Genomic DNA, 13,621 nt, shown 5'->3' on the forward strand with positions numbered 1-13,621 from the left:
TTCCCTACTTGCGAGCAGGTTAGCATTGGGTGTTGAGAAAATGAGCTAAAAAAAAAAAAAAAAAAAAAAGGAAAAAGAATATGAACATCTATATAAGTCTGTGTTTTGTAATATAAATGTAACAAACTGCAAACAAATCCTCTGGTGTCACATAAAAAAAAAAAAAGCTGGCACTTAAGCTCAAGATATGCACTGTCAGGAAAAATAAAGAGACCTGATAGTGAGCTGGCACTAGAGGGGGTGTGAGATCTCCACCTCCTCATCAGTAGGCCTAAAGACTATCCCATAGACGCACTGAAACCCAGAGGGGAGATCAAAGCGTCTGTGATCCAGTGGCTGTTATATCACCCCCAGTCTGCTCTCCCTCTGCGGGGCCTCCTATTACAGCATCGGCAGCAGGGAAGAGAGGAAATTAAAAAAAAAATACTGACCCGGCCCTGTTGATGCAAGCAGCCTTCTAGGATCTTTAGCTAGGATTTAACCCCCCCTCTTCTCTGAAACTGCATTTACATTCCACTTTGCATTCCATTAATTTCCATTTGTCCACACATGCATGTTTTTGCAGACAGCATGAATAGTCATGAGCTACACATGCACGCACCAAAAAGATTCAATGCCCCAAGAACAAAAGTGTTTTTTTCCTCAGTTATTGTTGAATATTGTAGCAAAAGCCTCAGATTTGATTCCGTATTTGCATCTTAATTCATCATTTATTTCAGCAGCCTTATCAGTTACAAAAAAATATCAGCCTACTGTGTACTGTCTCTACTCTATTGTACGTGTTGTTATAAATTTTCATTTAAAATCAGCATTCCCATCCTCTGTGTCTCCCCTTCTGTTGGTTACAGGAGACGAAGCAAGGAGACAGGCACGATTGGACCCTGTTTTCTTCTTCCCTCAGCGGAAAGGCATCTCAACAGGCCTGCTATTGACCACATCCACCAGGGGAGGGAGTGGGTCAATGTAACAGAGAGCAGGGGACCATTTTGGACCACTTAACTATAATCAGTAAATGCACCCCGGTCGCAATTAGTGCTGGGCCACCCTGAGAGTGTCCGTTTTGCTCACAGCTCTGTCTGTGTTTTATTCTGCTCCACAGGAACCTTGTAATGCAAATAGCACTCCTCACACTCCGCTTAACAACAGGGAAGGAGGCGGGCAGTCTGTTGGAGCATGCTTCTGTCCTTCCTTCATCTTTTAACAAATACTGTTTCTTTCCCAAGTAGAAACAATCTTAATTTTTTTTTTAGTTCATTGTTGAGCCAGTTACTATCAAATAAACCTTTAAAATCTGTGCTTGCACAGGTCATCATCTGTTGTGCACTGAACATTCATGATGGATGATAAGCTAAAGTCCAGTGTCAGCATTGCTTCAGCTGTTTGCAGTATATCTAAAAGGTGGCTGTTATGACTTGTCCCCAGATGATTCTGCAGCAGCCTTTATGCAATTAGCCCCATACAATAGCATCTTTTCATAAGCCAAGACTTAGGAGTTAAAGAGAATCGTTTTTTGGAGGCTGAAAACAAAGATAAGACAGAAATGTGTCAGGTAGCTAGTGCTTTCACACTGGGTTTTCGACTCTCCTCAACTAATTTATGATTCACTGCATTTAGTCATCCGTTCTTTTCCTCTTTCCCTGTGCTCTTGTGAAGATGAGGCAAACAAAACAGAAAGACAGAAGGACAGACAAACAAACAAACAAGGGGCCCTTTTAACTGATGCTGGCATTTCTGTAGAACAGGTGCTGTAGTTATGATTGATTTGAGCTGCAGTGTGCACAGACGATTCAAAGGGAAGACTCCAGCATAAAGATGTGCACATGACTTCAAGGAGTCTGTTAAACTCTCTCCTCCTGCAGTAACGCTTCCCTCGTCTGAATCGTGAGCTGCAAAGTTAACTCTGTCAGCAGCATGCATGTATATGATGTTTGTGGGTACAGCTATTTGACTAGAGGACACCTGTTAGCACACACATGCACAAAAGGAAGGCAGAGGCACAAACAGTATCTGACCTCTTTTTTTTCTGTTACCATCTGTTCTGAAGGGGTGAAAAACATACCCATCAATGTATGCTCATTTTATTGCTCCTCTGTACAATAGTATAATATTTCTTTTTCTATCCTAATGCATCTCCCAGCGCCAAGGTCTGTAAAACCTTCAAAAACTTGCTCATGAAAAGCTTCTACACAAACGCTCAAAAAACTTTACGCAACAACATGTCACATATATCAAAGCTTTGTGTCCTTATAGACAGCTGTGAGGGATGAGGCTTTGTGATCCTATATGGCTTCTGGATGGGTGATTGAAATGCCAGGCAGATTTGCATGAGGGACAGAGGTCACGGTGCAGGAAATGGAGAAGGATGGACAGAAGCAGGAGGACACTGAAGGGAGGGGGTTTAGGGAGAATATGAAGGATGGAAAGATGTGGAAAGAAGCAAAGGGGATAAAGGGGACAAGGGGCAGGGCAGGGATCGCTAATGAAAGTTCCCTGCTGTTTTCTCAGCTGTTCTTCTACCATAAGCAATGCTGTATACAAGGACAGAAACTCCGAAAATGCTAAATGGGACACATCTTTGTTTTTTCTTTTTTACTATCTCAGTGACACACAGGAAAAGAAACACCTAAAATCACATCTTTGTGTCTGGCTTGAAGCGTTTTTGTCACCATGGTGACACTGTTAAAATAATATGGTTAGCCTAGGACTTTGGGCCTGTGGGGTCTTTTGTGCTCTACTACCGACGTGTGTTATGTCAAGAGCTTGGTGCACATGCTGACCCAGGATGGAAGTAAAGCATGGGCTTGCTGTTGCATTTTAAACCTGCTTCAAAATGGAAGATAGGAACATATTTAAAAACATTGCTACCAGCAAAGTCATGGCAAAGACTTTAACAAGAATTACAAACCTACTCTGGAGTTGTATGAGAAGTTACTGCAAGGACAGCAATGACTCAAAGCCAATAATAATAACACTGTCATGTGCAAAATCTATATTTTTTCTACCCTGCAAGGAAGCACAAATGCAGAATGTACACAGCTGGTAACAGGCTGCAGATGAAAGCCAATTTGGATTTCTTTGTGTAACCGAGAGCTTCAGTTGGACCACAGGTCCCTGTGGAACAAAGACAGAGAGAAGCAGAGGAGAAAGACGAAGAGACCGAGTGAGAAAGAGGGAGAGGGAATGAGATAGTAACAGAGGGAGGAGGAGGAGAGCTGGGTAGCATTGGGGGCAGGGTGAGGTGGGGGTGCTGGGTGTCCTGGTCCACCTGGGCAAACAATAGCAGCAAGATGAGTGTGGCTCAAGGGCCCTCCCTGTCCCTAAAGTACACACACAGCTGTCGGTTGGGAAGGCAGGCAGATCAAAACAGCCCTGGTCTAGTTCAGGTATTGCACCTTCAGAGGCAGCGGACAATTTTGGAACAAGAGCCTTGGTTGCCATGGTGATGGCCACAACAGACTCTTTTCAGAACTCATGTGAAATGATGCGTGTTAATGTTCTCCATTCATTTTGACAAAAACATAGGACAAAAAAGGAAGAACTGTACACACTTGTAAAGAACTCAAGGACATTTTATTTATGTCATTACCATTAACTGCTTTTCCCGCTCAAATGAGACATTTTTTGACACTTATAGTGCTAACAGCAGCTTGTGTAGGATCCACCTTGGTGGTTTTGTGTCATGTCTGGATTTGTGTAAAGTCTAGGCTATAATCTACAGAGCTTTTCTCTCTATTAAACGTCTTCAAGCTTTCAGTGTTATACATTGTGAAAACCCTCTGTATCCCCTTTCACATAATCTTTAGTTGCTTATGATTAGTGTTGGTGGAGTTGTGTTAGGGAATGACTTATAAAGTTTGCTCCAGGGATGATAGTGGACAGGGTTTCCTTCAAACTAGTGCATGTATATGGAAATGCCACCATGAAAAGAACCATAGTGAGGTTTCATGCAATTCCCTTTTTGCTGGCTACAAGGATAACAACACTGGCTTTGTTTAAGAGAAACCATCTGTTTGATGATATATAGATTCTAGCTGTAATGAAAGGCTGTGTGGTGGTGTTCCTGCTTTTTGATGTCCCTGCTGGGTTTAAATAGGTGATGTGAGTTATGTCCAGTTCATGCTGACAGCACACACCAGGATACTGCTTTCTCTCTGCTCAGTGATGGCTAGTCAGGGCACACCTGGTGCTTCAATTCATGTGTTTACACATGTGTTTGTCTGTGCTGCAGATATGTTCAAACACATATTTCACTATGCTGTAAATCAGATAATCCTGCAAGGCAATTAGGTCGTTTGAGAATGTGAAAACGGAACAATTTGTTTGTAGCCAAATGCCCTGCATGGTTGAAAAGCTACTTGTCACATATAATGCTAATTTGCTTTTTTTCTGAAACCCTGTAACTTCTATTTTTTTTTTTTTCCCTTTTATAGTATTGCCACTTTCCTGTCTTTTTGTTATCTACTATCTCATTGAAATGTGCCTTTTTGTTTCCTCTGTGGGCTGATATATAGGGTCTTAAAGCTCTTTGGTCCCTCTCTGCTCATGCACTTAATAACTAGCTGAACTCCACAGACAATCCAACACTCCTCGCTCATAAAACACTGGGACTAGTCGTCAGAGAATGATGGCTAAGCATACAAAGAAAGTTCATTAGTTTGCAATTCTCTTTCTTATGAAAATTTGCAATGAATTAGCTTGAATTTAGCAATAAAATATGCTGTGGCAGATTGTCTACTGTAATGATGTCTAAAACAGTGGGATTCCCTAGAAGTAGACTAAAACACACATGGATTCTGCCCCATTCCTAATGCTAACCCTTTTAATATTTAACCAGTATCCAATACAGGAGTAATTATTTTTCCAAACAAATTACGCCTCAGGCCAAAACCGCCGCAATCTGATACACCAGAGCGATACATTCTCTGTCACTAGGCGCTATTAGTCATTTTAAATTATTTATCAAGCTTGGGTGAAATAGGATTTGCTTCAGACTCGTTTTGTGACTCGCCTATTACTTCACCAGACTCAAGAGGCCTTTATACTGCAACAACATTTTTTTTTATGAAAACCTCCTTTGATTCATCCTCAGAAATGTTATGAGACACAGTGTACTCGAATTAAGGATTATACTGATGGATATTTGGTGGATAGTAGTATGTTTTTGTTGTTTTTTTTCTTCTGACATTTAAACACAGTTGGTATCATAATCTTAAACACTTCAGCAGGAATAGATAACTGCATTATACCCTTAGTATTGATGAATGTCACATCACACACTTTGCTTACCCTTTAATTGGCTCATGACCTGCTTTAGGGTAAAACAAAAACAACTTCTAAACCTTTTGTGTTGCTATACCATAGCCATAATTCCATTAAAGCTAACTGCATTAGGGTTAAAGAAAAAAAAAACAAAAACACAAAACATTATAGATATTATCTAAAACTAATTACCATAAGTGAGTGAAGTGTACCATTGATAATTGGAATCTATAAGTCACACCGAAAAATCCCTCTGCAACTTTATGAGTGGTTCTGAAAATAGATTGTGTGGTAAGAACAGAGGCTCATTTAATTCTACCATCTGCAATGATAAATAGCAACATTTTTATGGAGCGACAACTGTCACCATGAATATGAGCGATGTGTCACTGGGTTGTCGAACATCTTCTGTCAAGCATGATGAACACATTTAGAAACTGAGGGAGTGGCGTGGGACATAAAAACAGACTATAGACTCGCTAAAATGGTAGTTAGAGGAAAATAAAGTTATTGTGTGGCGCACCAATGATACTGAACCAAGAGAGAGAGTGAGAGAGAGCGAGAGAGAGCAAGAGAGCGATGGACGGTGGGTCATCAAAGCCTCTTTTTCTCTCCACACAGAGGCCCCAGCTGGCTGGCTGAGTGACGGAGAGCTCTGCCCACTTGCCTGCCACAAATTAGCCAAACTATTTACCCTCGTATATGCACATTAGCAAATTCCTCCAATTGAGGAAACAAATGCATGTGTTTTGTTCTGTTGAAAACTTCATGGGAGCCTGCATGGGCCTCTGCACACCAGGCATTCTCTGTCACAGTGGCAGTCAGTCTGAGCGTGCACACACACACACAGCCTACATGGAGCCAATAGCGGGTCCCTGCTGGGCCTCCCCAATCCCCCCAATCCTGTCCCCAGCTGGACAGTTATAGCTTGGATCAGTCTCTCTCAGTGTCCCTCCTGCCCTCTGTCTGTCTGTTGTCAATAGTCCCTGTTTTTCTCCATCCTTAAACTCTGTCTCTGTACATAAATTTGGCTCAGTATGAGTTTTATCAATACTCCTTAAACACCTAGGCCTTAATTTAGAAAATTCAGGCACCCAAAATGAGCATTTCTTTTTTTTTTTCCTCTTCTAAAGCAGGCTTTCACTGCCCTTGCTGCATATTTTCCATCTTGGTGTTAGCTTTTAAATATTCATGTAAGTGGATGGAAGAGGTGAGGGCGAGAGGGGGTTGGAGGGGGTAAAGGGAAGGTGAGGGGAGGCGGGAAAGAAGAGAAAAGGAAGAAGGGCGGGAAAGAGTCAAGGCAGAAAACAGCGGTGGGGGCTACCCCCTTTCTGGAGCTCCCTGCGGAGGGATGGCGGGCATACAGGAACGACGGAAGGGGGGGATCAGCAGGAGGCCTCATGATTTATTTAGACCCGGGGGCACCTGTGCCAGTCAGCCACTGATGGCAGCCATCACCCTGCCAACCCACTGGTGCTTGAATCCAGAAAAGAAAGACAAATCTGTGGCATGGTGGAAAATTAATATATGTCTACTGCTGGGAGAAATCTCACCTGTCCGGTTAATGAATTTCAGACAGAAGTGAGACTAAAATTCCATTGTTAGGTTGTCATAATGCTACACTCAAGGTGGAACATTTTAATGACATTCTACTTATGACTTTTCTAAATAGGCTGCAAAGTCATACAATAACTTTATAGTCACCTATAAGGTTGAGTAGTTCTTGCTTGTGTGTTGCCAACCTTTTGCAACCCATCCCAAAAGCTCAGGTAAGGACGAATCACATGCTTCAAATAAGCAAATCAATATAGAGCAAAGAGATTGCAGCCTTAGTGAGCTTTGAGTGGGTGGCTCGCTGTATTTTATCAAGGCAGCTTAATTTCCGTCAGCCTAATATCCTGGGAAATGTATGGAAATTGAACTGCAAGGGAGAACAAAGACGAGTAACTAGGATGAAACGATCTGGTGAAACTCAGAGCTCAATCTTATCGAAGGAGTGTGTAGTCCTACGCCAGGGGGAGTGCACACACATGTACAACACACACACACACACACCTGGATAGGCTGTCTTGACTGTGTATCAATAAGTAAATTCATGAGCGAGGTGTCAAAGTTCACACATCTCTTTAAAACTGAGATGTTTTTCATTCATTATTTTCCTAAAGACTTTTGAGCAGCTGACTGTATATGCTCAATGCATAAGCTTGACTACCGGTAGTTAATTAGCTTAGTTGCTACATGTCTCCTGCTTGCCGGCTGCTCTGTGGAGACACTTGGAAGAGCTGCCCAGAGGCAAATTATAAATGAGAAACAGGTTATTAGGATTCTGTCATGCATACTAAGGTGTTATGACTGTCATAAAAAGCACAGTAGTGAATACAGCGAGCAGTAATTATCATTGTGGGTCCATTTTTTTAAGCCAATTCCTCTTAATAGCCAATGATTTGAGAATCAGCAGTCAACAACAATAACTGGGTGACCCCGGACCTCAGTTGGCCATAACAAAATGAAATATAAAACTAACTTAAAAAACCCAAAGTCACCCATCAGCAAAAAAGTAACAACATGCTAGAGCACCCACCCAGTCAGGCTGAACCTAATGAATGCTCATCTACATAAGTAATAATCTGCCACTGCTTGGGGAAAGAGAGCGCCGTTCCAGGTACTGGCGAAGAATGCAAAAACACTGACGTCCTACACAGCCCGACCTCCATCCCGCTACCCCAATTCTTTTTCTCTTCGTGATCCGTCCTCAAGAATCTTCACAAACAACACCTGCGCTATTAACTGAGCTGCCTCCACTGAGTAAATCTCCTTTCCCATCCTTTTCTAATTCATCTTTTCCTCTGCAGCAACCTGATCCTGGTGTTTACCTCTCTTTCTCTACCGCTCTGGCACCTACAGTTTAACACACACTTCACAGAACAGTAACTAATAGCAACCTCATTCATTAAAACACCTCTTGATGTTTCACACGAAGGCAGGGTAAATGTGCTGGAACGTCTGCCCTGTCCATCTGGTTGTGCGTCGCTAACAACAGATAGCAAGACAGATAGACAGGTGGAGCAGAGGCTCGTCTTACACTCAAGCGTCTAGAGTCTTGAGTGTGCCGCCCCTGATGGAGACAGAAACATATTTCTTCAATTATTAAGGCTTTGACACAATCCCAGGGGTGTCAGAGATCACACAGTAGCATCAGCTGCAGTCATCTTTACTACCAACATGAATAAATAAATCAGCTATAAAAGCACAATGCAAAAGTCTTATTATATAGAGTTTTTGTGACATTTCTGTCTATATACATTAATGTGTCTTCTGCTAGGGGCTTTTAGCTTGACACTAATAGTACTGATAGTATGCTGATACCGGCCATTCTAGATTATTGGTGACAACATGCCTACAAGCCCATTCTTCTGCCTTAGACACTGTAGACTCACTTTCATTTCACCCATACTGTCAAACACGCTAATTCCTCTAGATATATTCTACAGCAGCAGCATATTAAGTTTCTGACGTACCATACATGTTGCACATGCATGAAGGGGTATAAGGTCTGTCATGTGTGCATATTAAGTAACAAGAACGTGCAGGCAAGTGTAGACATATGTATTCAACACAGCTTCAGGCTCAGGCTGGGTTCAAGATGATGCATAAGAGGATATTGCTCTTTCCCTTTCTCCATCTTTCTGTTTTGCAGCAGCATCTAGCAAAGCCAAGGCAGTGTTTGGTGAGTTCAGCTGCCTCTTGTAACATAAACTAGGCAAAGAAAGAGTAATTTAGCCCAAAAGACAAAAATCTGCCCATGTTTTGAGATATCTCTCTAAAACTTCTGCAAGCGCCCAACCATGTTTCTCTAGAATCAGTATATTCAATGCTCTTCTTATGAGTAGGTATCTTTTGAGCAACTTAGTCAGAAAGAAAAAGTGAGTTACACTTCATCCTCAGTACCAGCAGTGACTACATGGCCATGTCCCTCCAGCTTTACCATAAATTACATAAAGTTAAAGTCCCGCTGCAATCCATCTACTCTGGTTTCATGGACTTTAACCGATGAGATAAATAGGACAAATATGCCCAAGTGGGACAAGACAATAATCCTTTTATCTGGCACAGGGTAAGCTTGACTAGCCGGCTTACCTGTTACATCATTAGCTATAGGCAAGAGGAGAGAATGGAGAGGAAGAGCAGGAAAGGAGAGAAGTGGAGGATAAAAGAAGTAGGACCAAGATTGTTGTAATCACCAGCTAAACACCACAAAATAATTAAGGACAGGGCAGGTAAACGCTGTAACAGAAAACCAGGATATGGGAAGAGTAAAGTAAAAGCACCTTGTTATGTTCTTTGTAATACTGCCTGTATTAATGTACATTGGCACAGAGTGCAGAAATGCTATGGACAGGCCTATTTGACAAGGATAGATGAGCTCAGGTGCGTGAGCCTGTATTCACTAGGCACTGAAGCGAACAAAGTTGAAACCCTAAGCACCCTGAGAGCTGCTCTTGCAAATGACACATCACTTGTTTACCTTGAATACTGGTATTTTATTTGCATGAGTCAACCTTGTGGAAAATCCATAACTCATTTGCAAGGCTCTTATGGCACATACAACGTCAACTGCATATGCTGTCTGTGACATCCAAAATGCAAACAGCTGTGTGTGAGGGCAATGAAATTTCTACCAAATGGACATAAACCAACGCCAGTGGTAATGGCCCTGTGAGTATGTCTCCACTGTGTATAAAAAGCTCTTTATTCAGTCTAAACTAAACAAAAAGATTCAAATAAGAAGAAAAGGGGGAAAAGAGAAACACACATGAGAAACAAATGTGTTCTTACAGTTCCTCTTTGCTTTTATCTCAGTCACAAGTCATTTCACCTCATTAATCCAACAGAAGATGTGTCTTAAAGACGACTTGAGTGCACATCAACAAGAAACGAATATTTAATTTATCAAGAATAAAAGAAGAGAGTGTGTGTGTGTGTGGTGGTGGTGGGGGGGTATTTTCATGTCGTGGCAGATATAAGTTAAGCAGTTTGCTGGAATAGGTGAATAACACCTGTACATAATTTCTGTTCTATGAAGGTACTATCCTCCTATCTGCTTCATCTGAAATCATCAAAGACAGCTTGAATTTCTCATCTAAGCTTTTGAACTCACCATGAACTCTGCCCGCAGCCAAAGTTTGTTTGCTGCCCAAACTGCATGCAATGTTAAGACACCGGTAGTGCTCATCTCCCATGAGATCATGCTTTGAACTGAATTGCAAAACTCGCCTCATTTTATACAATAAGAGCTGCTAAAGAACATGTAACCTTGTTGACACACTGCACACAGTAAGGCATTCAACAAAAAAACCCAAACACCCAAATACACAGACACACCACTCCCAATACCTCAAACCAGGGTCACCAAGTCTCTGGTCTGGTTTTTAGTAGATGATGGGTAATTTTCTGGTCAATGTCATCCTTTCTTTCCCTTCCTCCACTGCCAAGAGGAAATGAAGGGATGATCTCCCCACTCTCCTCCACTCGTCACTTTCCCAGAAAACAAACAGGAGCACTTTATGGCCTGCTTGTTGACCTACCGTTCAGGAGCAACAACAGACAGCTAGTGGTGTTTACTTCAGGATGAACTACTTAAACTGATATAACGGCACTGCCCTGCCGACACGAACAAATAAATTGCCTCACAGGGATCCTTCTACATTGTAAGTTTGGGAGAATTCCACTGAGGGTTTTTTTTTTTTTTTTTTTTTTTTTTTAATGTTTTTTGTTAAAGGCATTAAAAACACTAAACTAAGTGACCATAAAAATAGATAACTATTGTAACAGCAGCTATCTGGATTATCTTACTGTTAACTCAAAACAGCCTCTAATGCTAGCCACATTTCTTTTCAAAAATGAAAAAATGATACATCCATAAAAAGTCAATCATAAACTGTAAGGAATAACAAATCTCAACTTTTCTATCAACAGAATCCACTAACTGAAGACCACAGATACTCCACAGGATCTGCTCTATCCACAGTTGCAGAGCCACCACCTGGCATGTGCATGGTTGTGTGTGTACATTTGCGGTACCCTGACTCACACACCTGTTCTTCCTTCAGCTCCAGCCCCGGCACCAGGCCTGAGCCCAAAACAAAGCTTCTCTCTGTGCTGACATGGACACTGTTTGATTCCTTGCACAGTCCCCCCAATGTTGCCTCTGCTGAAACCGAAACACACTGTTTGCTATGAGCTAAAGAGACTGTTTAAGAAATACAGGGAGGAGAAAGAAAGGCCTTCCCAGAGAGTCATCTGGTTCTAATGCAGGGCCCGCTGGTGTGGATTACCAGCCCATATTACAGAAGAACTCAGGCTGACCCCTCATCTCTATCCCGGGGGAAATGGGAGCCAGCCACGGTGATGGGGGGCTGAGGGTCCAGGGGTCTGGGGAGCAGAGGGGTGAATAGATGCCTGTGGGCAAGCTGCCACTCCACATGATTGGTGCCCTTCTTCAATAAGGGAGATCTTTTTAAAAACAAGAAAAAGCACTTTCGTCTCTTGAACCTCACACTGACACTAAAGAACATCATTGCTCCTCATGTGGTCTGTCTCAATCTGAGCTTCACCGGGTTTTGTACTAACTAAACAGGCCAAAATGATCCACACAGTGACACTAAAAATTCCTTATTTTATTACATTAACACAATAAGCAGTTAGCAACTCAGCAAGCCTTTTGAGTTTTGCTGTCATACCTCGCACTGGTAGAGGGTTAACTAGGGGGAATACCAGCTGACAAGGAAAGCAGTCAAAAACATTGAGGACACACAGCTGGCAGCAAATCTGTGTGTTTGGCCAAATAATCATCTCAGCTACAAAAACACACTGATTAAAGTAGGACTAAACCCAACATGAAAGAGACAGCACAACCACCATTACAAATTAATAGGAAGTTTAACAAAGAGACATCTGTATATTTCTTTGTGATTTCATTTTGAACCTTCCATTCAACACCTAACATCTTAGACTTCTATACATATGCGTTTCATATCAAACATATCAAACCATTAAAATCCCAGCTCTTACCTGTAGTATCTGGACTGAAGATAAGTAGAGCAGACTGCTTTGGACACATGACTAGCTGAGCCAAAGTCAATGACTTTAACCCTGTAGGGCTGTCGAGATGGGTCCACGAGCATGATGTTCTCCGGCTTCAGGTCAGCATGAATCAACCCCAGACTCTTCAGTTTCATTAGCGCGGTGGCCACCTGCTGTAGCACGGGTCTGATGTATTTGAGTGGCAAAGGGCTGAACTTGTTCTGCTTGAGGAAGTCGTACAGGTTCTGCTCCAGCATCTCAAATACCAGGCACGTGTGGTTCTTGTGCTGGAAGCACTCGTAGGCCCTCACAAAGTTGTAGTCATCTGCACTCTCCGTGCTGAGACGCGCCAGGATGCTGACTTCAATCTGGCCCTGCCGTGCATACGATGGGTGGTTTTTTAAGATCTTGATCGCCACTATCTCGTTGGTGCCCCTCTTCCAGCACTTAACCACCTGTCCGAAGGTCCCTCGCCCTAAGAACTCCAGCACTTCATAGGTGTTGGTCATAGAGCAAAGTACCTCATGCTGCACTAACTGGTAGTCTCCCTCATTGTTGGAACCGCTGTTCTTTGACGTTGCTGTGGAGGTGGCAGTGGCTACTGTCGCCACCGTGGCTCCACTGGCTGCGCCGTTCTGTATCATCGGTGGACCGTGCTCCTCAATGATCTGCACACTGCTGTTGTTGTCAAGCTCCTCGCTCTTGCGTTTAAGCCCGCATCGCTGGTAGGTGTCTAGAAGACTGACCGTACTGCGGCGTGTCAGGTTGTGAACCCCAACTCCACCGCCCACACCGCTGCCACCACCGCCACCTCCACCACCACTGCTGTTGCTGCTGCTGCCTCCACCCCCACTGCCCAGGAGAGACCCTACGGCCCCTGAAGTGCTGCTGGCTGAGGCGACCACAATGTGGCCTGCACTGGCTGGAAAGATGAGCGCCTGCTCGTAGGGCAGGGTGGAGCTGGCGACCTGCAGGGAGCTGTTGATACCTAGGGGGCCACTGGTGGCCGACACGTTCTTGCTGCTGTTGTGGCTGTAGACTTTGCTGTGTGTGCCGTACCCTGTCATATCCCAGTTACAACTTTGCTCCACCTTCAGTTTCTTCACGCTAAAGAAGGCACTTGACTGGAGAGTGTGAGGGGAGAACACTTGCACTTGCGAGGCCATACCTGTGACAAGAGGGGAGAGAGGGGAGGGGCAGAAGACAGGAATGAAAGTGAGAGGTTAGGAATTTGAGAGTGTCTGAAACACGAGTGGTAGCCAGAAGCTTTAAATAAAGA

General features: G+C 43.1%; 1 protein-coding gene across 3 annotated transcripts in view; it reads right to left on the reverse strand.

Annotated features, from left to right (window-relative positions):
- hipk2 (homeodomain interacting protein kinase 2) overlaps nt 1–13,621 on the reverse strand; it is a 73,581-nt gene that overhangs the window by 42,992 nt on the left and 16,968 nt on the right. For all 3 annotated transcript variants that reach the window (XM_030136596.1, XM_030136595.1, XM_030136594.1), the window contains exon 2: nt 12,331–13,510. In XM_030136596.1, coding sequence (XP_029992456.1) covers nt 12,331–13,510 — 1,180 coding nt within the window. The remainder of the gene's footprint in view (nt 1–12,330; nt 13,511–13,621) is intronic.

Source organism: Sphaeramia orbicularis, chromosome 6, assembly GCF_902148855.1.
Source record: "Sphaeramia orbicularis chromosome 6, fSphaOr1.1, whole genome shotgun sequence".
Classification (NCBI taxonomy): Eukaryota; Metazoa; Chordata; class Actinopteri; order Kurtiformes; family Apogonidae; genus Sphaeramia; species Sphaeramia orbicularis.